Source organism: Lepus europaeus, chromosome 6 (assembly GCF_033115175.1).
Source record: "Lepus europaeus isolate LE1 chromosome 6, mLepTim1.pri, whole genome shotgun sequence".
In the NCBI taxonomy this organism is placed as follows: domain Eukaryota; kingdom Metazoa; phylum Chordata; class Mammalia; order Lagomorpha; family Leporidae; genus Lepus; species Lepus europaeus.
In genome coordinates, this window is record NC_084832.1 from 59,774,066 (window position 1) to 59,801,718 (window position 27,653).

The window sequence follows — 27,653 nt, forward strand, 5'->3', positions numbered from 1 at the left end:
ACTTCCAATCCAGCTCTCTGCTATGGCCTGGGAAAGCAGTGGGAGATGGCCCAACTCCTTGGGCCCCTGTACCCACGTGGAAACCTAGGAGAAGCTCCTGGCTCCTGGCTTTGGATCGGCGCAGCTCCAGCCATTGTGGCCATCTGAGGAGTGAACCATCGGATGGAAGACTTCTCTCTCTCTCTCTCTGCCTCTCCTTCTCTCTCTCTGTAACTGACTTTCAAATAAATAAATCCTAAAAAATAAAATACCAGTGGCATCCACTTAACAGCATACATCTGAGGATGACAGTGAGGATTGCTTAGCACAGCCCTGGAAACATAACCAGCACTCTCTGCCTGCCAGTTTTGTCATTTGGGTTGAGTCTCCTCCAACTCACAGCGACCATAGAGCAAACATGAGTTTGAGCTAAATGGGCCAGGCAAAATGGGGCTTTAGCAATTTTCTTTTCTTTTCTTTTCTTTCTTTCTTTTTTTTTTTTTTTTTTTTTTTTGACAGGCAGAATGGACAGTGAGAGAGAGAGACGGAAAGGTCTTCCTTTGCTGTTAGTTCACCCTCCAATGGCTGCCGTGGCCGGCACGCTGTGGCCGGCGCACCGCGCTGATCTGATGGCAGAAGCCAGGTGCTTATCCTGGTCTCCCATGGGGTGCAGGGCCCAAGGACTTGGGCCATCCTCCACTGCACTCCCTGGCCACAGCAGAGAGCTGGTCTGGAAGAGGGGCAACCGGGACAGAATCTGGTGCCTCGATCGGGACTAGAACCTGGTGTGCCGGCGCCGCTAGGCGGAGGATTAGCCTATTGAGCCGCGGCGTCGGTTTGCTTTAGCAATTTTAGACTCAAGCTCTTTTGAGACTTACTATGGAGCCGGCTGCATCCAGGGAACCTGCAAGCTGATAATTAGCCACCGACAGCATCCAGCACTTCCGGAACACCTGGTACAACTCTTTGGCTAACCGTTCGGCAGAATTGAAGTCTGGCTCATAAGTGAAGCTGAAATGTAACAGATGCAAAAACTGGGCATGGAGACTCATGAGGAGTATGTTTGGGGTCTTCCTGGGGTGTTCTACTGTTCTTCCCACCCCCCAAATCAGAGGCGGCTGCTGCTGTGTCCGACCAGGCCTCCCTCGCTCACCAGATGTCCTACTCCAAGTCCTCCATGCTCAGTTAATAGACCCTTTTATTTATTGCGGGTACTAACAGTTGGAGGTATGGTGAAAAGAGCACTAGAGTTGGAGCCAGGAGACCCGAGTTCAAGGCCTACTTCTGGCTCTAACAGCATTGTGACCTGAGACACATCTTCTACATGCCTTGGTTTCTATGTCCATAAATTGGAGTTCAAAAGGAGAGAGAGGAGTGCAGGTGGGAGGGAGAGTAGGATGGGAAGAATCACTCTGTTCCTAAGTTTGTATATATGAAGTACTGGAAGTTTGTATAATTTAAATAAAATTTTAAATAGACAAAAAAAGTACATTCATACATCTAAACAGTTGTTCAGCCCTATCTATGAGTGTGTATGCAAAAGCCATTTATATGATATATATGCCATGGTAGAAACTTTGGGGGTGATCATTCCATTTCCAGGTGATAATCTCTATCAATGGAACTGGCTGAACTTGGCCAAGAATGTCAGAGGTGCAGTGTTCACAGGGCCACAGAGGAGACCGCCCAGGTGTCCATGAGCAGGTGTACTTGGAAGACAGATACCTCCTAGAGGAGCTGTAGGAACATCTACAGGTTTCTATGATGTCATTAAGCTCTCCAAGTTCTGTGGGAAGATAAAAGAAAGAGAAATGATGCCTTCCAGGCTGTTTCATTGAAACACAGTCAAGTCTGGAAAAAGAACACAAAAACAGCTCCCTGCTCCTCAGAAAGAACAAATGATTCAGTATCTTCATGATTCAGTTTCTTTTGTGTTTGTATTATGAGACTACAGATAATGAACAAAGATGGGATTTCACCTGAAATTTCACCAAAATTTAATTCAGAGGCCAAACGGGTATCAGACCATAATTGAATATCTGGTTTTTCATTCAGTTCTACAAGTGAGATGAGAGATTCTCCAGCAAGACATTTGAAATGAGAACAACATGCTATTATTTTTAATCAGGGACCTCTTCTGTTCTTGGGAGAAGAGTCCTCCAATGCCACAATCACAAGCTATGGTGTGTGATGCATGGAAGTATGTGCACGAGGCAGAGAGCAAGTCAGTCACATCCAGCGAGTTTCCAAATCTTACCTAAAATAACAAAGTCATCAAAGTCACATTTGCAGGCCTCTTTCACCACATCAGAGAAAGCAGGTGTTTCAGGCACTGGGCTGACCTGCAACACAGCACAGCCTGGAAAAAGAGGGGAAAGGAGTTTTCTCCAACAAGAAGGAAAGAGACACGGCACAACCTACAGTGAAATCAGGGAATGGAAAGGACTGAGGAGTCACCCCACAAGAATCCTAGAGTCCAGCTTCAGGAATTAAAAACTGCAAGTAGATATTGTGTTGTTTTTACATCCTCTATGATTAAGTAAAACAGGTTGATAAATATATAATTTATAATAATCATCTATCTACCTACTTTTAGGTATATTTAAAATGTTCCCTAATACCAAATTTTTTTAATGGAATGGGATAACAAACAACATTAGCTCACAGTAAAGCGAAGAGTATGAGGAAACAAAGATATTGCACAGGGTTGAATAACATTCCCCATAAATCCCTGCCAGCCCAGAGCCTGGGAGTGTGGCCTTCTAGGGAAATAAATTCTTTGCAGGTAAAAATATAGAAAAACAATCTTTAGTTCTGAGTTTCATTACTTTGGTTGTGAGGGAGTGATGGAGACGATAGTGCAGACATGCTAAGCTGGAGGGGACTGTGCCCACTGGTGTGCTGCAGGTATGATTCCACCAGTGATGGAGAAAATGGAGTTCTTTCAGCCACTTTAGGTTATAGGTCCTGGGGTCCAACCCATGGTTGAGCTCGACAGGTCCTGGCCATATATAGATCAAACACTAAGAAGAGGGGTGCAGGCCTGCCAACAGCCTGGGGTGACATCAACTGGCAGGGAAGAACTAAAGATGTCTAGTGACTAAAACTGTCCAGGAAGCAAATATATAGGAAAACAGTGGGACTGGAGGCGGGACTCACATTTAGAAAATGGTAAGCATGTGGCACACCCTGATTTCAGCGGTCAGCTTAAGAAATATCCTGCCCTTGGGGAAGAGCTCCCTGGTCCAGAATGAGAGGAGCTGCTCCTACTAGGTGACCACTGGACCCTTGTCTCTGCTCTGCCTGTCACCCCTCGTTGCCTCCTTGGCCTCTGCTCCTGCACAGAAGCTCCAGGAGGGAGGGACACTTCCTGGGCTCTGCTCCTGCCCAGCACCCAGCACAACACAGGCTCATTGTCAAATGAATGAAAGAGAACCACACGGAAGAGACTCTGTGTGAAGAGCTGGGAAAATGCTGTGGGACAGAAAACAAGGGAAGAAAGAAGACTTCCACTGCTGGAAAAAAAAAAAAAGAGAGAGAGAGATAAAAGCAAGATAAAGTGTAAAAAAATCCAAAACAAAACAGAGGATTTCACAACTGGATGGAACATAACCATCTTGAGGAAAAACAGCTGCAATGTTGACAATTATATAGTTTGCTCAAAAAGGTTTGGGGAGTGGGTATTTAACATAGCAGTTAAGATATCAGTATTCCACATTGCAGGGCCTGGGTTCAATTTCTGGCGCTAACTCCTGACTCCAGTTTCCTGCAATTGTGTACCCGGGGGAACAACAGGCAACAGCCACGTAACTGGATTTCTGTCACCCACACTGGGGAGCAAGCACTTAAAAATTGAGTTGTAGGCTCCTGTCCTCAGCTCTAGCCTTGCCGCAGCTATTGCAGGCATCTGGGGAATGAACCAGTGGATGGAAAATCTGTTTGTTTCTTTCTGTCTGCCTGTCTGTCCCTCTCTGCCTTTCAAATAAATAAATAAATAATAATTAAACTAAGAAGTTTTAGACAAAGTACACACACACGCACACACACACAGTTTTGACACAGAAGGAGATGGATGTGGAAGATATAAAATAAAGCTTTCTCATATTTGTCCAACTTGCCTTCATAGCCACTGTCTGAAGAAGTGGAGGAGCTGGGTTCTTCCTTTGTGTCAGGAGCTATTGCTTCAGGGTCAGCCTTTCTGTGCTCAAGCAAAGCGCTGGCTTCCTCAACTCTCCAGCTCTCTGCCTGTTGTTGACTCATGATGTTATACTTTATCTTCTCCATTGCTGATATAATCATATCTGCCGCATAAAAGTGGGCATTTTCCTGCAAGAAAAAAAAAATCAATGGATATACTCACAAGCATAATCAATATTTTTTTTCATGGAGAGTATATTAGATTTGAAACATCAATAAGCTCCAAAAACAGTCTGAGTTCAATAGTGTTCATGCATATAAATATAGATGTTCATTTAACTTTCCACAAGGGTACAAGGTTCTTCCCAAAAATAACCCATGGAAGAGGAAACCAAAAGATAAGTTTATTTTGGAATTAAAATTTTATGTGAAACCCATGCATAGTTTTTTTTCATAATGCAGATTTCCCATGAGTCCTTTGGTGACCCCTCGTGGGCCACTACATGGCTTACAGCCCACATCATCCAGAGATGTAGATTTAGCCCACTCTCACCAGCAGCCTGGGTAGAATCTCTGGCGACACAAAACCCCAGCTGGATGGTGGCTCAATGGCCGACTCATTCATCGGTCAGAGAACATTGTCCAGCTGAGCGCAGATCCTGTCTTGGAACCCTTCTCAATGCAGTGTGCCTGGCAGCCTCTACAAATCAAATGCTGAAACAAAACCTATTTTTCATGCCACATCAAGGTGAGGTTTTCCGAATTAACCCAGAACAGCATTATCTAGGGAATTAAAGACTCTGTAGTTAAGAAAAAAAAAAAAAGAGACGATGATAGCATTTACCTTTTCTACATCAACAGGCAGCATGAATGCCTCTGGTGAGAAGGAGTTCAAAGAAATGGTTCTTCTACGGACTTGAGCAGCACCTGCTAATGTAGCAAGTTATTAAAAATGGAGAAATGGAAGTCCAAAGTCTATCTAAGAAAACAAAACAATTCTAGGGAGCAGCTTTCAACTACTGTTCAAAAAAAGACAACCTGACACAACTCTGGACAAAACGAGGATGACAGAAAAAAGAAAGTCCCTTGTGATGTGAGGTCCTGCAGACACTGCCTTGATGATTATTTCTCAGAGAGGCTGTGGAGTCACTGGGAGAACCACTGGAATGGAATAAGAAGAGAAGAGGATCATGGGTAGGAAGAGGATCATGGGAAACAGCTACAGGATATGGGGAACAGTGAGAAGGACCAGTGCAAAAGCAGAGCCATAAGTATCATGGGATCAGTTCTCCAAATCATTGTGAGTGACCCCAAACTTCCTGTCCACAGAAACAAACCCATCTGAAAATGTCTGTACTGCTTCTTTGAAACAATCTTCCTCCAGTGTAAAACAAGAAATTGCAGAAGCTATAGTCTGCTGACTTCCTATTTTCTTGCACTCATAAGCCACTCCACTAGTGGCAACGACCACCATCAAAACAAGCATTGTTGGCCGGCGCCATGGCTTAACAGGCTAATCCTCCACCTTGCGGCGCCGGCACACGGGGTTCTAGTCCCGGTTGGGGTGCCGGATTCTATCTCGGTTGCCCCTCTTCCAGGCCAGCTCTCTGCTATGGCCCAGGAAGGCAGTGGAGGATGGCCCAAGTCCTTGGGCCCTGCACCCGCATGGGAGACCAGGAGAAGCACCTGGCTCCTGGCTTCGGATCAGCGAGATGCGCCGGCCGCAGCGGCCATTGGAGGGTGAACCAACGGCTAAAAAAGGGAAGACCTTTCTGTCTCTCTCTCTCACTATCCACTCTGCCTGTCAAAAAAAAAAAAAAAAAAAAAAAAAACAAGCATTGTTTCTGTTGTGCAGTTTCTCTTTGTGCAGAATTTAAAGCAAAAGTTTCCACGGCCACCACAAGAGCTGAATTGTCCGGGTCTGCTCATTAGAACACAATGCGGCAAACGCCGTGGTGCCCATGCAGCTCTCAGAAGGCTCAGCAGAGAGGCAAGCAGGCTCACTCGAATCCTGTGCTTTGTGTTCACGAAAGCAGCTGGTGCACAGCACACTTTGGTCCTCATAGCTTCAGAAACCAGCTGGGGCTGGCCAACTAAGTAGTAAATATTGTAGAGCCTGAAGTTCGTATAGCATCCATTGCAATTACTCCATCTGCCACGGTAGCGCAGCACCAACTAGAGACAAAACAAAACTGTGTTCATAAAAAGAGGCAGCAGGAAGGAGTTGGCTCACAGATCCTAGTCTGTGGATCCTGAGCTTATCAGAAAATGACAGTCAAGTCGCAATGGATTCCAGGTCCAGCTCTCCATTGACAGGCTATTCTGCATCTAAACCTTCTTCTCTCTCAGATCAGGGGAACTGCCTAGTAGGGCATCAAGGAGGGCCAGGAACGTGAAAGTGCCTTAGGAACGGGTAGATCCTCTGCAAATAGAAGAAGCTGCAGAACTGCTTCCCAGAGCCTCAGGAAACACATAGGTCGTCTTTCTCCTCCTACCACATTTTCTAGGAAAGGAAAACCTGCTGCTGCCATTTGAAATGCAGCGAAATCACAGAGGAATCCACACGTGATCAGCCAACGCCTGCTCTCCCCATCCCTGCCCCACAGCAAAGAAAGGAAGAGCCAGGTCACTCAGGACTTCCCTTCCTTACTCCCACGGAATCAATCCCCTCACCAAATGTAAGATATTCTTAGGACACTGCTGGCTGGGAGAGGCCCTGAGGAGGATTTCTGGGAGTGCCTGTATTTGCACAAAAGGGGCTGTAATCCACGCTCTCGTTTTGGGAGAAAGGCAAAGGCACGGGTTATTTTAAGTTGCACAGCTACCTTCTGCAGAGGGATCAACAAGTAACTTGTGGCCAGGCAGACTAGGCTCAAAGATCCTTTTCAGTCAGTGAGTTTGTAACTTGTCACTGTTTGTGGGGGTGGGGGAATGGGAGATGGGGGGTGCACAATCCAATAACAGATCAACCTCACAGCAACCACTAACTTGCCCGTCATTCTTTATCCTGAGAACTACCCAGGAAGGTCAATGAAGATAGATAAAAAGGCCTGTAAGGAGTGTGGTTTTACTCAAATCTGGTTCTTATCTCAAAATTAACGCATTGAAGGACCAGTATGTAGCAGGTTAAAGCAATATGGGCACTGGTTCCAGTCCCTGTTGCCCCTCTTCCAATCCAGCTCTCTGTTGTGGCCTGGAAAAGCAGTGGAGGATGGCCCAAGTGCTTGGGCCCCTGCACCAGCATGGGAGACCTGGAAGAAGCTCTTGTTTCCTGGCTTCAGCCTGACCCAGCCCTGGCTGTTGAGGCCATTTGGAGGAGTGAACCAGCAGATGGAAGAAGTCTCTCTCTCTCTCTTTCTCTGTGTGTCTGTGTGTGTGTGCGCGCGCGTGCGTGTGTGTGAGAGAGAGTGTCTTTTCTCTCTCTGTAACTCTGACCTTCAAATAAATAAATAAATCTTTTTTAAAAATTAGCACATCAAAAAACTGGCCCAGGCCTGCTATTCTTGAGCTATTAGTAACATATTAAATGTTGTTACCATCTTTGATTTTTTCAAACAGTTCCCATGCTTGAAATAAACCCCAAATCTGCGGCATAAGGAAAGATGGATTCCTGTTAACAAGAAAAATAGGGGCCGGAGCTGTGGCGTAGTAAGTGAGGCCACCACCTGTGGTGCCAGCATCCCATGAGGGCACTGGTTCGAGTCCCAGCTGCTCCACTTCCGATCCAGCTCTCTGCTATGGCCTGGGAAATCAGTAGAAGATGGCCCAAGTCTTTGGGCCCCTGCAACTGCGTGGGAGACCCAGAAGAAGCTCCCGGCTCTTGACTTCAGATCGGCGCAGCTCTGGCCGTTGCGGCCATCTGGGGAGTGAACCAGCAGCTGGAAGACCTCTCTCTCTCTGCCTCTACCTCTGTAACTCTGCCTTTCAAATAAATAAATAAATAAATAAATATTTTGTTAGATAAATAAATATATAAATATGTAGAAATATAAATGGGCAGCTTCTAAAATTGTCTTCAAAGAAAAACCTGGACTGAACTAGAGTTCAGACATAAACAATTGAAAGCATGGATATAATAAATACTTAAGCACACCACAAACAGCAGCTAATTAATGGACTCTTGAGTGGCACTTTGCATGCATTATCTTATTTTAGGAATTTTCGTATTTCCAGAATACAGACATTATCCTAAAGCAATGACAGTCCTTGTTTTCGTAAAAGAGATTGTATATAGTCATTGGGGGAAAATCGCAGGTGTTGTTTTTAAATCTTGTTTTCTCATCACCCTCTGCATAGGCATACACAGCAGATGAGGCGAGCTCATTGCCCGTGCAGGTACAGGTGCGAATTGGAACCCCTTCCAGCCATGGGGACACACCTTCCATCACCCTTCCTGGAGAGGACTCCGCATGGTCCCCCTTGCAGAGCGCTGAACAGACTGTTAAGTCCCTGAAGGCACACACCAGACCAAAGCGGGCACAAGGCGTCGATCAGCAGCCATACTAATAACATTTCCCTACAGTCTAAGGAGAGAGCAAATTCTTGGCTTCCCCTGCTGTGCCCAGCCCGGTGTCTGGGCTGATGATACTATTAAGGCAGCTAGTACAGACTTCTGGTGAAAGAAGAGATCTGTGAGTTTTTTTTTTTTTCTTAGAGAAGACAATAAGGCAGGCTTTAGATGGAGGGGAAGCCGGGTGTGTGGACAGACAGAAATGAGGAAAGTCTTCAAACCAACACTACCTTCAGCAGCAGAAACTGTCAGGTGCAAAGGCTCCAATAACGCATGGTCAACCTCAGGATACGGGGACGTGGTCGGGAAAGATGCATGACGAGAACACCCTGGGAGAGCCACCTGTTCTTCAGTCCAAGAGAAGCCGCCGCTCTTCATGCCTGAGCCACGGGCAGAGGCACTGCCCCTGGAGTCTGCAGCGTCCTCAGAAAACGTTGTCTCTTCAGGGGCGCCCCTGAGGGGCAGGGGTGATGGGTCTGAGGGAGGGGCAGCATCTGCCGCCGCGTGGCTGGCACTGTTCCCCACCGCTGGCACCTGGGAAGGCGGGTCCTGCAGCTGTTGCTGCACACACTGGGGGTTAATCCAGGCAGCCCTGTGCCTCGTGAACCTGACATCTAACTGGCAGTGGGGCTGCCCGGCGTCCAGGAGGCTGGGGGAAGCATCCGCGTTGCTGGAGGCTCCGCCGATCCCTTCCCAGGCGTCCACAGGGGGATCCTGCTGGCCTGAGGACTGGGACACCATCTTTCCAGGCTCGGGGCTGCCGTGAGAGCGCTCAGGACTGACCGGAGGAGTTCTCTGGAGGCTGTAGCACTACTTGATGAGGAACTTGAACTTGCCACATGGCCAGCCAAAGGTCTGAAGAAATTCCCTGCAAGGAGCAAAAGTCATTCAAGATAAATAATGGGTCCAAGGTTACAGCAAGACAGGCATAAGAAGTTCTAGGGTTTTATTGCACAGTAGGGTGACTATCAGCAAAGGTAATGTACTTTATATTTCTCTATAAAATAAAAATAAGCTATAAGATAGGATTTCAGGTGTTTTCATCACATCACAAAGGAATGCCAAATGTTTGAGATATATGTATATATATATATTTACCCTGATTGGCCAACACACAATATATGTATGTATTGAAACACCACACAGTACTCTATACATATGTACAAGTTTTATACGTCTGATAATAAATATTTTAAAAAGTTACAACATTTTTTTAAAAAGATAAGGGTGGGGCATTTGACACAGTTGTTCAATTACACTTGGGACTTGTGCATGCCATATTGGAGTAGCTGGTTTGAGTCCAGGCTCCTCCACTTCCTGTCAAGCTTCTTGATAGCATGCACCCTGGGAGGCAGCAGATGATGGGTCAAGTACTTGGGTCCCTGCCACCCACTTAGAGACCTGGACTGAGTTCCTGACTCCTGACTTTGGCCTGACCCAGCCCTGGCTTTTGCAGGCATTTGAGGAATAAACCAGGAGATGAGAGATCTCTCTCTCTGTCTTTCTTATAAAACTGAAAGTCAATAAATAAGTAATATTTTAAAATGATAGATAAGGGATTAATCATATTTTAGAATGCAAATTATTGGGGGGAGACAGAAAACAGGAAAAAAAAAGGAAAAGTTTGTACTTTGCTCTGTACAGCACAGTTAATTCCAGTTGATTTGAGTCAAAAAATAAATCAGCTATAAAAATCAGTAGGAAATCTGAAGAGCTCAACAATGGGATAGGAAATATTTTTCAAAGCATAAAAGCAACCAAAGAAGCCACAGAGGATCACAGAAAATCAACTAATGAATCACATAAAATATAAACATCCAAACATCAAAATCATTCCAACAAAATTAAATGTGAAATACAAAGTAAGATTATTATCTGGAAGCAAAGATGCATGTTCATATGTTTTAAATTTTTATTTAGTTTGTATTAGTATTTTTGTAAAGTAGGCAAGTGGCTTGACCAGCAGTACCACATTTCATGTAACTTACATTAGCTTATATAATATTTATTTTGTAATAGCAATATATATTATTAATTTATAATATTTGAAGAATACACTATGAATCTAGACTCATCTTTAAAGTGGTTCACTTGCTTTGTTAAACAAATATTTGTTTATTTGAGGGCAGAGACAGAGAAAAGAGCTCTCATCCACTGGCTCACTTCTCAAATGCCCACAATGACTCTGATAAGACCAGGGCTTAGACCAGAAGCCAGGAATTCAGTCAGTACAGGGCTCCCATGTGTGTCGCAGAGACCCAAGTATTTGAGCCACCACCTGCTGCCTCCCAGGATCTACACTGACAGGGAGCTGGAATGAGGAGCAGACTTGAGCTTAGGTACTCCGGTACAGGATACAGTCACCTTAACCAGTGCCTTAGCTGATACTCTGAATATCCACCCCCCATTCACTCACTTTTAGGCTGGGTTTTTGCTTTAGTCAATAAGGTGATAATTAAAATGTCAAGTGCTATGCAAATGAGAAGCCCTTTTGTCATTAAAACTACAGGTTCAGCAAATGTTTCTTTTTACTATGCTCCCACCTGTCTTTTCTGGAACAAAGGAACAACCTTCAAAGGCAAGGGAGTCCTGCACTGGGAAATCTAGAAATAGAAGCAGGTTTAGCCATTTATGAAGGGTTTCAAAACATTTGCACAGTGCTGACTATGAGACTCTGCGGAGCCAATTCCAGAGCTTTAAATACCATCATTATGTGTGTAGACAACTCCCAAATGCATATCTTGACTCCTGACCTCCCCCTGAACTCCAGGATACCATTATCCTACTGTTTATTTGACATCTGTTCAAAGGGCATTCAGATCTGAACACAGGAAAGAACCCGATTTCCTCCCAAACCTGCTCCTCTGTTTCTCCCATCTCCAGAAACACATCTCCTAGTTTTCCATGGCTCTCCACCTTTATCCCATCTGCAAATGGCTACAGCCAGCACCCTAGTCTAAGTCACCGTCTTCTCGCACCTGAACACCCAGCCATCACTCCCCAGTGGGCAGCCCTGCCTCCACAATCAACAGGAATTTCAGAGAGATCTTTTATAAGCCTACATGAGATCACACCAGTCCCCTACTAGTAGCAATCCCCTCAACGGCTTCGTCTCAAATCTGGAATAGAATCCGAACACCTTACCTTGTCCCTAGGGCCTGACATGCTCCTGCCCCCTGCAGGCCTCTCTGCCTGTCTTCATTCAGCCTCGGTGAGCTGCAGCCACACAGCTGGCTCTTGAACCCTGGAAGCTCTTTCTCACCCCGGGAGTGCTTCTCTAGATCCCCTCTGTCGGAACTGCTCTTCCCCAAAATGAGCACGCCTCCGACTCTTTCCTGTCACACGCGCTCTGCTTGATGAATTACTTCCTCAAAGAACTTTCCTAATGACTTCTCTTGAGGTGGTTCCCCACTCACGCTCCATCACAGCACCCTGTGTAGTTTTTATCTCACTTCCTGAAACGTCAGCGCTCCCCACCTGCGCACGACCATGAGCTTCCTGGGGGCAGTGGCCTGCATCCCCCTTATCTGGAGTAGCACGTGGACGTTCAGTCACCATTTCTGAGTAATCAACAAAGCAGGCATAAAGTCAAGAGCTACTTAAAGATTTCTATGGGGGCAGGCGTTGTAATGCAGCCAGTAAAACCACAGCCTACGACACGGGCATCCCACATGGGTACTGGTTCATGTCCAATCCTGCTTCCCTGCTAATGGCCTGGGGAAAGGAACAGAAGATGGCCCAAGTGTTTGGGCCCCTGCCCTCCACATGGGAGACCCACATGAGGCTCCCGGCTCCTGGCTTTGACCTGGCCCAGCCCTGGCTGTTGTGGCCATTTGGGGAGTGAACCAGATTTCTGCGATAGATACAGCTGTTCTATTCCTAGGTCAGTATTATTCATACAGACATAGAGGTGAGTTCATGTTTCCTAAAGATATGAAATTTCTCACCCAATGTTAATAATAAGATACAAGTTCAAATAAACCCATAAAAGGTACATAGAAAAATTGTTCTTAAAAGTCCTTAGGTGTTCTTGACTTGGAGGTCCTCTCTTCCAGGTCACACCTTTGGGAGTGATACAGATGAAGATTATACAAACAGCCATGCACCACACAGCAACATTTTGGTCAATGACACACCCTACATACAACAGAGTCCCCGTAAGATTATACTGCCTCGTGACGTCACCATCTTAGTGTGAGTGCACTCTGTGATGGTTGCATAATGATGAAATCACCAACGACTCAGTTCTCTCAGGACAAATTCCCATCACTGAGCAAAACATGACTCTCTCTGTGTATACGTCCCACACATCTCTTGTATTTTATATATATATACATATATATATATATATATATATATATGTATATATATATATAACTTTATGGAGGGATGAGTGTTTGGCCTAACAATTAAGATTCTTACTTCCCATACTGCAGTACCTAGGTTTGAATCCAGATTCCAGCCTCCTGCTAACGCAAACCCTGGGAGACAGGTGTAATGGTTTAAGTATTTGAGGGGTTCTACCATCCATGTGGGAGACTGGCATTGAGTTCCAAATTCCTAGATTTGACCTGGCCCAGGCTCAGACACTGTGGACATTTGGGGAGTGAACCAACAGATGGGAGATCTCACCATCTGTCTCCCTCTCTCTGACCCTCAAATTTTAAAAAAAAAAAAATTGTGGAAATTAAAAGACAAAGTAATAGTAATAGTTTCTTTTCATAATACATATTTTACATGAAATTTTTGAAGACCCCTCGTGTGAGTTTAAGTGTGTGCACACTCATGTGTATGTATAAATACAAGCCCCAAATCACAACTCACAGAATATCACAGGACATACCTGTGTCAACTGCCAGAACTTTCCACCGCAAAGTGCTTCATCTGCCTTCTGCAGCCCTCAAACACCCCCTTGTGCTCCAAGTTCTCCCTGTTGCATATCTTTTCCTCTCCAATAACTAGGGATTTTATAACCACAAAACAAAACAGTGACTATGACTTTGATAAAGCGATTCAAACATGGAAGCCTGGAGTGACGATTGAGGAGCACCCCTCACATTGAGCCCCACCAATCCAAATTCACTCTTGAAATGATGTTGCTAACCATTTTATCGCTTCCAGACCTGGTTAATCCATATGTTAGGTCAGAAGATATGTTTTGTTTTCTGTTTTACACACATACATGGGATCATGGTGGACATACTCCATAACTTCTTTTGCTCTCAACATTATGTCTTGAGGGTATTTCTTACCTATTTCTTTTTTCAAAATTTTTATTATTTATTTAATTGAAAGGCGGAGATAGTGACATAGATCTCCCATCTTCTGGTTTACTCCCCAGATACCTACAACAACCAGGGCTGGGCCAGGGAGAAGCCAGGATCCCAGATCTCCATCTAGGTCTTCCATATAGGTGGCAGGGACCCGAGTACTTGAGTCACTGCTTGCTACCTCCTAGGCAGGAAGCTGGAACTGGGAGAAGAATCGAACTCAAATGCAGGGACTCTGACACAGAATGTGGGCATCCCAAGCAGCATATTAACTGCTACACCAAACACCACTCCCCTTACAATCTCCACAGTATAAATACAGCACACCTTCCTGAACTAGATGCTACTGATGAAAAATTATTGCAACTTTTTGTTTTCATAAAATATGCACCAATGAACATCTTTGTTCATGTCATTTTTTTTTTTTGCTGACTTTCTTTCACTAGTTCCTTTCTCTTACTAGTTCTAACCTTAGTCTGAGTTCATAGTCTGAGTTCATGATAAACTATTTTTTTTTTTTTTACAGGCAGAGTGGACAGTGAGAGAGAGAGACAGAGAGAAAGGTCTTCCTTTTGCCGTTGGTTCACCCTCCAATGGCCGCCGCGGTAGGCGCGCTGCGACCTGCGCACCGCGCTGATCCGATGGCAGGAGCCAAGTGCTTCTCCTGGTCTCCCATGGGGTGCAGGGCCCAAGGACTTGGGCCATCCTCCACTGCACTCCCTGGCCACAGCAGAGAGCTGGCCTGGAAGAGGGGCAACCGGGACAGGATCGGTGCCCCGACCGGGACTAGAACCCGGTGTGCCGGCGCCGCAAGGCGGAGGATTAGCCTAGTGAGCCGCGGCGCCAGCCATGATAAACTATTTTCAACAGAATAAAGTTACAGAAGTGAGTCACAGTTTATTATAATTTTCTACATATCACATCTTGTGTGTGTGTGTGGTGGGGAAATATACAGATAGATATAAAAATCACATGTATGGAGCCAGCGCTGTGGTGTAGTGGGTAAAGCCACCACCTATAGTGCCAGCATCCCACACGGGCACCGGTTCAAGTCTTGGCTGCCCCATTTCTGATCCAGCTCTCTTGTTATGGCCTGGGAAAGCAGCAGAAGATGTCCCAAGTCCTTGGGCCCCTGTACCTGCATGGAAGACATGGAAGAAGCTCCTGGATCCTGGCTTCGGATTGGCACAGCTCCAGCCATTGCAGCCAACTGGGAAGTGAACCAGCAGATGGAAGACCTCTCTCTCTCTCTCTCTCTGCCTCTCCATCTCTCTCTGTGTAACTCTTACTTTCAAATAAATAAGTAAATCTTTAAAATAAAAAAATCTCATGTAAAATATATACTATCAAATGATAAATAATTGTGATCCCAGAGCTTTTTATAAACAGATTAAAGTCAACAGCTGAAAGAGAAACACACTACTTGTGAACTTCCCATGGATGGGAATCGATCTAAGTACATTGAGAGAAAACAAACTTCCTTATAAAAAGCAGTTTTTAGAAGCAGGTGGTTGCCCTACTTCCTTCTAGAAAGGTAAGGCCGCTTCATAAAATAACCAGTAGGCTCTGGCTTTGCCGAGTTACCAAACCATAACATTTCAGAGCTGCGATAGATCCCCAGAAATTCCAAACTGTATCTCAGGTCACAGCTGGGGACAGTGGCAGAGAGACGATAGGAAGTCAGGCTGAACACTCATTAGGGACCATGAGTTTCTTTGAGAAGTGGAGAGACACAGAAGAGAGGCCCTCGTCACAGAAGGGCCACATTTTCTTTTCTAATATTTAAGGTAAGCAGTTCCCATCATACAGTTGCTGAGTATGTAGCTTACTGCCATACTGCTGTTAGTTATTCAGCTAAAAATATTTATTGATGTTCTACCATACACCTGGCATTGTTTTCGTTTGGAAGAACTGGGGTAACATAACAGTGGTAACCAAATTAAGCCTATTTTCTGGGGGAGGAGAGATAGTGAACAGACACACACATTCATACATTTCAGGGATGGACAGCAGGTACTGTGGATTGAAGCAATGCTTAGCATGTTCTCAACATACTTCCTACCATCATAAATGAGGTCCTTTATATCAGAGATGCTGGAGCACAAGAGAAAACCAATTTCCAAAAGGATTTTAAAAGAAGGGAAATCAAGGCTCAAAGCTTACCATCATTCCTACTGAGATTTTCCTACTGGGATCAAAGGTGAGTACAGGCCAGGTTACTAGTTGATATGTGTGCGACAGCTAAGTCCTAGACAAAGGAGAGACCCTGGGCCTCCCCCAGCCAAGTCATTCTGACTCTGTCAGTCAGTGGCCCCACAGAAATGGCAGAATCACTTCAGAGCCACGCCATCCACTGAGTGGAGGGACAGATTTCTCAGCTGGGTAGGAGCCACCATGAGCTCTACAGTGACCTCACAGAGTCCTTCAGACTACAAGCAGCCAGAGCAACCTCAGTGCCTACTGTACCTAACAGTCTTAAAAGTAGTACTCTGTAGGGGCCAGCGCTGTGGTGTGTGGGTAAAACTGCTGCCGCAGCGCCGGCATCCCATATGGGCACTGGTTCAAGTCCCAGGTGCTCCTCTGCTATGGCCTGGAAAGCAGTAGAAGATGGCATTTGTCCTTGTGCCCCTGCACTCATGTGGGAGACTTAGAAGAAGCTCCTGTCTCCTGGCTTCGGATCGGCTCAGCTCTGGCTATTGCTGCCATCTGGGGAGTGAACCAGGGGATGGAAGACTTCTCTCTCTGCTTTGCCTCTCTGTCACACTGCCTTTCAGATAAATAAGTAAATCTTTTAAGGACTCTGTAAACAAGCACAAGCATATTGGATTTTGGGCTTAGGATCATCCCTGTCCTGGCACTGCTACCCATTCTGCACATAACCGGGGGCATCAGAGTTAAGATTCATCTTAAACATTACCTTTCCAGGGAGGCCTCTGTGGTCACCCTATAAAAAGGGCAATTGCCCTTCCCCAACAGTTCTTACCTACCCTCCCGGCTCCATCTCTCTCCTTCCTACCAATCTCCATTTTATTTAACCTCAACGGCAACTAGGATGTGACATCTATGGGAGCAATTTTTGAAAGAATCTATTTTGGATACTAGGTTATTCCAAGCACCTAGAACACTCAATAACAGGTGCTCAATGAATGTATTCTTCAGGCAGCTAAATGAAAGAATGAGGACCCAAGAGGGATATGTTGACTATTTCTGTTGCCCAAGAAAAGAAGTCAGGAATAGATGTCATCTTTTAGAAGAAATTAGAGACCACAACCTACAATGTCTACAAAGCATTTGCTTAGAATAAAGAATATTAGAAGATAAAAATCACAAACCAGATGTTGAGCTTGGTTCCATTTGATGGAACGTTGGTAACATACCCAGTCATAAACAAATACAAGGGGACAGAAAATGAGTAAATCTTTAAACAAGTAATGTGAGTTGGTTGATGGACATGGTTGCCCACAACCTCTTCGTGTCTCTCTGGATCCACTTCCCTTCACACTTTGACTTGAAGCAAAGATTCACATCCCCAAGGATGCCCACTGTCTCTAAAACCATCACATAGCCAACATAAGCCATGAGGAAGAGCACTGACGTGACTCCCCAGCTTCCACCACGGCAGCCAGAATCAGGGTGAACTTGGATTCTCACACTTCAGCACCTGCACCACAACAGGCACTAAACACCGCGTTGCACCAAAAGCAGCAGAAGGAAACAGTGCCACTTTGCAGAGGGCACGTGAACTCCTCTCCAACCAACTTAGCCTTCGGCAGAGACCCTGAACTTTGAAGGTTTGTCTTCAGAGGAACACGGAGGAAGCACAGAAAGCAATGAAGAGAAACAAGCAGGCAGGGTAAGAAGAGGAAGACCAAACAAAGGGAAAGATGAGGGACCACTAGATACCTCACCTACTAGACCTACGGGATTGCCCAAGATGCACAGATGATTAGCTTCCTCTGATGGCTGCACAGCTCATGTTTACCACTCTCACTCTGCACAGTGGTGAGCTGTAGTATTTCAGGTGCTACCATGTCAATTTGAGAAGTAACCACTAAGGGACTTGCCCAAAGTTTCACCATTACTCATCAGCAGAAGTAGGACAAAATCAGGCCTGACAACTGATCCAAACTCTTTTCCACTGATATTCACATGTTCTATGAGGGCTAACACTAGCAGGATATTTTCAACTTTATTAGCAAAGGAACTATAAGAATTTTCCCACCAGACATCTCAAAAAACTTGAATTAAGAACTACATAGCTATATTTTATTTCATGTCTCTAAAACAGTTATCCCCAAGATTCTATGAGTCCACCTTCCTTCCCCCTTCCTTTGTGTAAGAAATATTTTTTCACATACACCACCAAGAATATTTATTTATAAGCCTTACACACATACAACTAGGGGCCACTATACACAATTATAAAGCATACATGAAAAAAACCTTTTTTTTCTTGCTTTCCAATGAATCTTCTTGTACCCTATACTTTGGGGATCACTGCTCAATTATTGTTCTATTTAAGAATCTTATACATAAAAACAATAATGAACAAACAAAAATAAAATTATACATGAAAATCACAAGAAAACCAAGTAAGACTTTGAGAAACAACTATTAACACACAGATTTACCCAAAGTAAGGGTAGTACCTGCACTTGAAAGATGGTTAGATTTCCATGTATGTGCAAAATGAAACAAAATGATCTGGAAATTTCTCAAATGGTTAAACACAGAATGACTACTTGTCTTAGTAATTCCATTCCTGGGCATATATACTATGCCAAATGAGACTCTATGCTATATGTTTACATAAAGCTTATACACAAAAATAAATTTTTTCAAAGATTTATTTATTTGAAAGTCAGAGTTACACAGGGAGAGAGAAGGAGAGGCAGAAAGAGAGAGAGCGAGAGGTCTTCCATCTGCTGGTTCACTCCTCAGATGGCTGCAAAGGCCAGAGCTGCACCAATCCGAAGCCAGGAGCCAGGAGCCTCCTCCGGGTCTCCCACACAGGTGCAGGGGCCCAAGGACTTGGGCCATCTTCTACTGCTTTCCCAGGCCATAGCAGAGAGCTGGATTGGAAGTGGAGCAGCTGGGACACAAACCAGCACCCATATGGGATGCTGGCACTGCAGGCGGCGGCTTTACCTGCCACAGCGCCAACACCACAATAAATATTTTTTTAAAATGCTGGCATATGATCCAGCAGATAAGATGCCACTTGGGATATCCTCATCCCATATCACAGTTCCCAGGTTCAAGTCCTGGCTCTGCTTCCGATTCCAGCTTCCTGCTAACGCACACCTGGAGGCAGTAGGTGATGACTCAAGTACTTGGGTCTCTGCCACCCATGGGGATGACCTGTATTGAGCACCTGGCTTCTGGCTTCAAGCTGACCCAGCCCTGGCTGTCGCGGGAATCTGGGGAGTTAACCAATGGATAGAAGACCTCTATCTCTGTCTTTCGTATTAAAAATAAGTAAATTAATTTAAAGAAAAACTTTGTATGCAAATGTTTATAACAGCACTATTTATAAGAGACAAAACATGGAAATAATTTAAATGTTGTCTTCATACAGGGGACGCTATTTAGCCATAAATAGAAATGAAGGGCTCATTCATGCTCCACACACGTTAGCACTAAAAACAATGCATGAAACAAAAGAAGCCAGACACAAGACATTCTATATTTATAAGTATTTATAAGCAATATCCTGGAAAACTAATTCTAATTCTCAGAGACAGAAAGATTAGTGGGTATTTAGAGCGGGAATAGAGGAATGAGAACAGCTAAAGGGCACCAGGTTGTTTTTGAGGTGGAAGAAACATTCTAAAAACATCTGTGGTCATGGTGGCATACACCTGTGAATAGATTAAAAATTACCTAATTAGCAATGGGTGTTGCGGCACAGTGGGCTAAGCTGCTGCTTGTGACTCCCACAAACCATAGAGGAGTGCTAGTTCAAGTCCAGATCACTCTGCTTCCAATCCCAGCTTCCTCTAATGCACCTGGGAAGGCAGCAGCAGATGGCCCAAGTGCTTGGATCCCTGCCACCTACATGGGAGACTCCAATGGCATTCCTGGCTGCTGGCTTAGTCTTGGCTGTCGCAGCCATTTGGGAAGTGAACTGCTGGATGGAGCATCTCTCTTTCTCCCTCTCTCTCTTGTCACTAAGACTTTCAAATAAATTAATATTTTTAAAAGTATTGAATTTTAAATGTGTGTACAGTTTATATGCATGAATTGTATGGCATGTGAATTCTATCTCAATCTCATTAACACTACTTTAAAATATAGGAAACAGGGAGACACACCTATCTCCTCTCAAAAAAATCTCGGAGAACTAGAGTGAGCTAGTATTTCATGGGTGACAGCGATCAAAAGAGAACAAGCTACAAGTTGGGCTGTGAGCTAAGATCCTGAAAGGTTAGGAGAAAGTGAAAAGGAGAAGTAGAGAGAGTAGTTCAAGGGAATTCTGAATAAATGTCTAAAATCGTTATGGGGAAGAGAGAGGAAGTGAATGTGAAATTGCCACAACAGAACTATCTGGAAAAAAGAAAAAAAATCAATGGCTGGAAAAGGTAACAGAAACAGAATCAGTCTAAACTGGCTACCAGCAACTGGACAACTAATGCAGCCTCAGGTGTGCACCCTTATCTGTAAACCAGGGCAGGTCGGCTGCCCAACTTCCCCACGGGAAGCAAGGTCAGAGAAGTCAGCACTGCGGCTAGGTTTTGTTAAGCGCCCAGCTCTCAGAAATACACACAGAAGCAGTTAGAAATAATTGATAGAACTTCCTGAACTTGCTTTAAAATAGCAGCAGTGGAGGGCAGGGATGCAACACAGTGTGCCAGGCTGTCACTGCCAAATTGTACACACACACACACACACACACTGAGTATTTGCTTATCCCCTAAGTCAGAATCCCTCAAGGTGTTTCAGATTATTACCAACCTAGCTCAGCCCTCAACACCAACCAACTCCCGCAGTTTCTAAACAGCAATATGCCAAGGGGGAGCTGGAAGATGGGGGCTGAGTGCAAATTGTGAAAATATCCTGATTGAGAAACAGTCAATGTGTGAGCAAAACCCACAAGCAAAAGTGGCATTGTTTAGAAAAACAACAAGAAAACAGTCATCTCTGTGTTCAGAAGTATAACAGAAGGCACTTGGAGTTAACCATGAACTATTTCTTCCATACTAAAGCAAACAGCCAGTCTGCTTCCAGGGTTGTTTTCAAACCACCAACACACAGCAGGCCCAGGATAAAGGAATCTAGCCCCCACTCCTCAAGCACAAAGGTGAAGGGAAGACATGCAAACTGGTGGAACCAAACACTTCTCCAAAACACCCACACTCACCATGCATGGAGCAGACTGCCACGACCTTGGCAATGCCAGTGACATGGCCATGTTTGCTTCCCTGAGCCCTTATCTCCATAAAACCAAGAATCTAATCAAAGAGTGAGTTGCCCCCCCCCCAAAACTGGATTTTGTGGGGAAATTTTAAAAACTTGGCAACTGAGCCATATTCTTAAAATATGAATGTACAAAAATTTAAAGTATCCTCACTTCCCAGGTTTAAAATGCCCATCTCAAAAGTTGCCTTTGCGCCGGCGCCGTGGCTTAACAGGCTAATCCTCCGCCTTGCAGCACCGGCACACTGGGTTCTAGTCCTGGTTGGGGCGCCGGATTCTATCCCGGTTGCCCCTCTTCCAGGCCAGCTCTCTGCTATGGCCCGGGAAGGCAGTGGAGGATGGCCCAAGTGCTTGGGCCCTGCACCCACATGGGAGACCAGGAGAAGCACCTGGCCCCTGGCTTCGGATCAGCTAGATGCACCGGCCGCAGCGGCCATTGGAGGGTGAACCAGCGGCAAAAAGGAAGACCTTTCTCTCTGTCTCTCTCTCTCTCACTATCCACTCTGCCTGTCAAAAAAAAAAAAAAAAGTTGCCTTTGAATAATTTCCAGGGCCAGTGCTGTCACATAGCAGCAGGTAAAGCCTCCGCCCTCAGTGCCAGCATCCCATATGGGCACCGGTTCAAATCCTGGGGAGACCCAGAAGAAACTCCAGGCTCCTGGCTTCGGATTGGCACAGCTTTGGCCATTGTGGCCATCTGGGGAGTGAACTAACAGATGGAAGACCTCTCTCTCTCTCTCTCTCTCTCTCTCTCTCTGTAATTCTGCCTTTAAAATAAATAAATAAATTTAAAATAAATAAATAAATCTTTTAAAAAAAAGAATAATTTCCAAATCAAGAAAGAATAGAGACATACTCTACAGATGTTTTTGGAAACTCAGTTGTTTTCCTATCTACCGTAGTTTGTTGGAATAAAAGAACATAGAAGAATGGAACCCACATAGTTCCACCTTCCAATCACCTAAAATCTGTTAGAGGGAGGCACCTGCTGAGCATGGGTGCTTTTCAAAGTTACCTGCTCCCAAAAAACTGAGTTCTAAGTTGCATTTATCTCTTGTAGTAAGGATCCAATAACAGAACTAAAAGCATTTGAAACATCATTTGAGAGGCAAACATAAAGAGCGCTGCCATTCACTGGCTCACTCCCCAAACGCCTGCAGGGACCAGACTAATGGGACCCAAGCCAGGAGCCAGGAACCTAACCCAGGTCTCCCAAGGGGGTGGCAGAATCCAATTACTTGAGCCATCACTACTGCCTCCCAGGGTCTGCACTAGTGGGAAGTGGAGTTAGGAGTCAAAGCCAGGAGTTAAACCCAGGTACACCAATGAGGGACGCAGGCTTCTTAATTGCTAAGCTAATGCTGGCTCTCTGAAGCTTTTTTTTTTTCCAACACTATTTCAGATGACAAAAACACTTAAATCTAAAACTTCATTTTGCATTCTAGCAACTATTTTATTTTTTCAATTCATATTTCATGTTCCAATAAAAATAAAATATGCACTCAATCTGGGTTCATTATGACTACATGTATTTTATGGATTGGAAAACTGAGACCAAGGTGGGCATTTGGCTTAGTGGTTGGGGCAACAATGGAGAGGTATGGAAGTTTCTGGATTCAATACCTAGCTCCAGCTTCCAACCAATGCAGGCCCTGGAAGGCAGAAAGTGATGGCTCAAGTCACTGAGTTCCTACCAGGATCGAGTCCCTGGCTCCCAGCTTCAGCCTGGCCCAGCCCCAAGTGTTGCAGGCATTTGGGGAGTGAACCAGAGAGTGTTCTTTCTCCCTCTCTCTCTTTTTTAATATACACAAATTCAAAAACCGTAATAACTGAGGCCGAGATAATGGAAGTAGACTGATGAGCCCACAATGACTGAGAGGCGTGCTCAGGGTTCTACAGCGTGGAGCCTTGCTGTGAGCCCTGGGCTCACCTCCATGGCACTTGTGTGTATGTGTGTGTGAGTGGGGGGGGGGGGGGGGTAAAATGCATCGCAGAACACACACACACACACACACACTTCCTCATCAAATATAATGTTCATGCCTATCTGACAGAAATTATTCACCAGCTGTGTGACCTTGAGCAAGGCTCGTAGCCTCTCTGTGTGGGGACTGTTATGAGAACTAAATGAATTGTATCTCAGCCTGGTATACAATGTTGTACAAAAGTTAGCTTCATCATCACCATCATTACTAGTACATAAAAATACAGTTCAACATAAGACATGGTGAGTTAGCAGGCCTAGTTTTATTTCTCAAACTCCTTGTAATTAAAACAGAGAAACCCATTGGAAATCTTCCCAGATAGCTAGCTTACCTACAAAGAGTGCCTTCAATTTTAACATAAGCAACTATGCAAACTCTCTTTCCCAGATTAGAAACATGCATTCAGATTTAGCAACAAGGGAAAGTATTCAAATCTGCCAGGGCTATTATCAGTGCCTTCAAAGGATGGGGAAAAAATGCCTTGGTGAGCAACATACCCTTCCTGTAGCTCTTTCCATAATTCCTCTAAAGAAAATGCTCACTCTTGCACGCTTATCTCTGATTCCAACAGCATTACCCCTGTATCAGAAAAAAGCTCAGAAGGCCAACCTTATTCTCAGAGCTATATGGTTGCATAAAGACGGCCCCAGAGAGGCCACCACTCTGCGTCTCCACCAGCGGTTCCTAGGGCTTCCTCCACTTTGTGCTGACCCTGGAGAAGCTGATGAAGACGGTGGTGTCTCTCTGATGCCACAACTGACGCCTGGCTTCCTGTGGCTGGGGAGGTGCAGGGAGGAGGACCCGCACCAGGAGATGGACAAATATTCGCATCCTGGCACTCTGGCCGGGTAATTGTGAAATCGCCCATACAACCACGAAGGCTTTGTTGGTGATACCTTCATTTGCAGAAGCACCTCCCTCCATCCGGTTCATTCATCTTCCCATCGCCCCAGTGACGCAGGGAGGAGGATTGACCCCCATCCCACAGAGGAAGTGATCAGCGAGGTTTCTCGGCTTGCCAAGACCTCATCACTATTTGGCCTGAGGATTGAGCGTTAAGAAATCCACACCTGCCCGTGTTCAGTCTGTGGCGCTGTCCCACTACATCTTCAGTTCAAAGATCCTTCCAGATTCCATCGTAATAACACAACCACGGGCAGCTCCAGCATCTATTTCCATCGTAATCACACAGCTCGGACAGCTCTTAAATACATGTCCACTGTAATAACACGGTGCAGTTCAGGCTGTTCTCAAATACACCCTTCCTTTGAGCCTCCATTCTCATTTAAGCAGAAATGAGCCCTCCTCCGAGGCTTCTCCGCCTTCGGCAAGCTGCCAGCATCCAGGCCGAGAGCCGGCGCGGTCGCGGCCAGGCGGTGGGAAGTGGCTGGGTCCCCAGGGGAGCAGCCGCAGCAGGTGGACTTCTCCCGGGACGCTCCGACCACCCCACACGCCGCGCGTTCAGACTCCAACCCAGCTGGGTGAAGTCGCCAAGTGTGTCACTGCCCCCGCCCCTCTCCCCGCGGCCAGAAATATCCCCGGGCTTCCTTGGGTTCCAGGGCTCTCTTCGTTGGCCTTTGCATTCAATTCGCGCGCGCGTCTGAGGAATCGAGAAAAGCCACTGAGCCCGGAAGACAGCGCGTGGGAAGACGCAGGGCGCAGGCTCTGTATTCAGAGTCCTTTCAACAAAAAGTACGCTGGGGTCAGTGCAGACCGAGCTCAGGGTCGCCCTCACCTTGCGAAGTTTATAAAAACCCGCCACCTGGCAAGGAGCCCCGACCTGCAGTGTCCAAGGGGCCCTAGGCACCGACCTTCCCTGAGAGTCCCAGGGTCTCTGCTCAGCACGAGCCTCCCCGGAGCCCCTCTCACCTCCCCCATCTCTTCTGCAGCCTGTCCTCCCCTTCCTCCAACCCCCACGCCGGGCCCCCAGCCTCACCTGGAAAGCAGCGCCAGGGGAACGCGGGGCGCGTGGGTACCAGCTGGCCAGGCTCCGAGCCGCGTCCCGCGGCCACCGCGCTCTGCAGAGCCGCAGGGAGAGGAGGCGGCGACGCCGGGACGCCGCCACGCCCCCTGACACCCTGACCTCCCACGAGAGAGCTAACGCTGCAACCGGAGACGCTTTCCCCCCCCCCCCCCCGGAGCGCCGCGCCGCCCGGGGGCGTGCTGCCTGCAGGGGGACGCCGCGGAGATGGCAAGACCTGGGTTCACCCGCGCTTCGGCTCCGCTGCACGCAGGCAGAGGACAGCCTGGGCGCCCTTCCTCGATCCTCCCCCGGCAGCCAGACGGGAACAGCGTTTTCAAGGTTGAAACGGATACATAAACGCACAGCTGACGGAAATGTGTTACCAGCCCCGAACGCCCCCAAGCCGCGCTTAGCTAGCTTTCAGTACAATTGCCCGAAATGGAGAAGGAGGCTTTTGCGTGGGTCTGCCTTGAAATCAGTGAGCCCCGCCAGGACCTGTAACTTAACCGGAGCAAGAGCTGCGACTTTGAGCCTGAGGGTCTCGCTTTCCTGCCTCGAGGTGTCAGACCAGTCCCTAGCCGTGCTGGCGGCGCTGGGAGAAGCTACCAGCCCACAGGGTTGAGAAAGAACCAGTAAATGATGGAAGAAAGACATAAGCCTCAGCCATTCGCACTCAATGCCCACAAGATGGATAAACATTGGACTGTATTCCCTGCCCTTGAATCTCAATTGGGTCTCACATCCCATTGCCTTCATATCCCACCCCCCACAGCCACCTGAAAGACCAGTTCCAGGAATTCCCCTCTGCCTGCTGTCCCCTACCCCCACCCCCATTCCTAGCTCTCCTAAAATACAAAAAGGCCCAGCCCCTGGGGGTCGGAGCCTTCTGCCACGCGTTCCATCCATGTGTATGCCGGCAGTTGGTCACCCACCTCTATGAATTTATTTTCTCTGAATAAAGCTGGTCTGGCTGTAAATTCGTACACTGCCTCCTCTCTATTCTGCGCCTCTTTTCCTAACATTTAGGGTGCCCCGTGTGAGGAGGCACCAATCTGCAACTCTTCCTAACAGTAAGATCATTCCCATTCACAACAGCTACAAAAAACACAAATACCTTGGAATAAATTTAACCAGGGAGGCGAAAGATCTCTACAATGAAAATTACAACACATTAAAGAAAGAAATAGAAGCAGACACAAAACAAATGAAAGGATCTTTCATGTTTGTGGATTGGTAGAATTAATATCATCTAAAATGTCCATACTACCCGAAGCAATTTGCAGATTCAAGGGATCCCAATCAAGAATGTCCCAGAGACATTCTTCTGTTCTCACAGAAACCTTAGCGCTCTTAGTGGGGCTGAGTCCACAAGGTCCCCCTGGCCCTAGGGGACCCTAACTTGTCAGGAAAGGATCCCTGAGCTACCTGCACCCGGAACAACACACAGGTAGGCAGTCTGGAAATTGAGGGTGGAAAATGTCTCCCCCCCAACAAATTTATCTTTAGCAACATCAAAAGTGTCCCCCTCTCTCCTTAGGAATCTCCAAATCAACCATGCGAATAGCCAGGGAGTGGTGATTTCACTCTCCGGAGCTCACAGTGTATTGTGAAGACAAGTTACCTACCCCATGTTCTATCATGAGCAAACCAGACAGGATAAAGGCTTGTAAATCCAGTCTTTTGCTAGATTTGTCCCCACCTTATTGATTGACAGTTTCTTTCCCAAAATTGTACTTAAAAACCCTACTACCACCAGCCCCGTTAGGTTTCTTCCTCTCTTGGAAGTCCCCCCTCCATGCCACTCTGGCTGGAAGTCTGGACTTTAATAAATCTTGCTATTATTTACTTTTTAATGACTTATTTATTTATTTGAAAGGCAAAGTTACAGACAGGCGGGGGGGGGGGGCGGTCCTTCCATCTGCTGGTTCACTCCCCAATTGGGTGCAACGGTGGGAGCTGCGTTGATCCGAAGCCAGGAGCCAGGAGCTTCCTCCGGGTCTCCCACTCAGGTACAGGGGCCCAAGGACTGAGCTGTCTTTTGTTTTCCCAGGCCATAGCAGAGAGCTGGATCAGAAGTGGAACAGCTGGGACTCGAACTGGCCCCCACATGGAATGCTGGCACTGCAGGCGGCGACTTTACCTGCTACGCCATAGTGCAGGCTCCTAAATCTTGTTTTCAAATTTCTGCTTGTCTACTTGGAAATTCTGCTTCCATGTGAGACAAAGAACCGAAGTAATAATATGTCAACCACGGCCATTTTCCCATAACACTTCCTGCTTGGTAAAACCAAATCCCATCATGCTACCCTTGGTTCCTTGGCGTTCCCAAGTTGTGGAACCAAATCACTGCTACTTTGGGCTTCTCTTCCTTCTACACCTTTGGAACACGCCATT

At 46.2% G+C, this 27,653-nt stretch overlaps 1 protein-coding gene across 1 annotated transcript in view; it reads right to left on the reverse strand.

Annotated features, from left to right (window-relative positions):
* RUBCNL (rubicon like autophagy enhancer) overlaps positions 1-25,295 on the reverse strand; it is a 41,039-nt gene extending 15,744 nt beyond the window's left edge. Inside the window, exons 1-7 of the mRNA XM_062195335.1 lie at positions 25,233-25,295; positions 8,857-9,494; positions 4,961-5,046; positions 4,098-4,305; positions 2,237-2,338; positions 1,705-1,765; positions 858-990 (exon numbers count right to left, since the gene is read on the reverse strand). Of these exons, the coding sequence (XP_062051319.1) occupies positions 858-990; positions 1,705-1,765; positions 2,237-2,338; positions 4,098-4,305; positions 4,961-5,046; positions 8,857-9,367 (1,101 nt within the window). The 5' untranslated portion in view covers positions 9,368-9,494; positions 25,233-25,295. The remainder of the gene's footprint in view (positions 1-857; positions 991-1,704; positions 1,766-2,236; positions 2,339-4,097; positions 4,306-4,960; positions 5,047-8,856; positions 9,495-25,232) is intronic.
* Between the last annotated feature and the right edge of the window lie 2,358 nt (positions 25,296-27,653).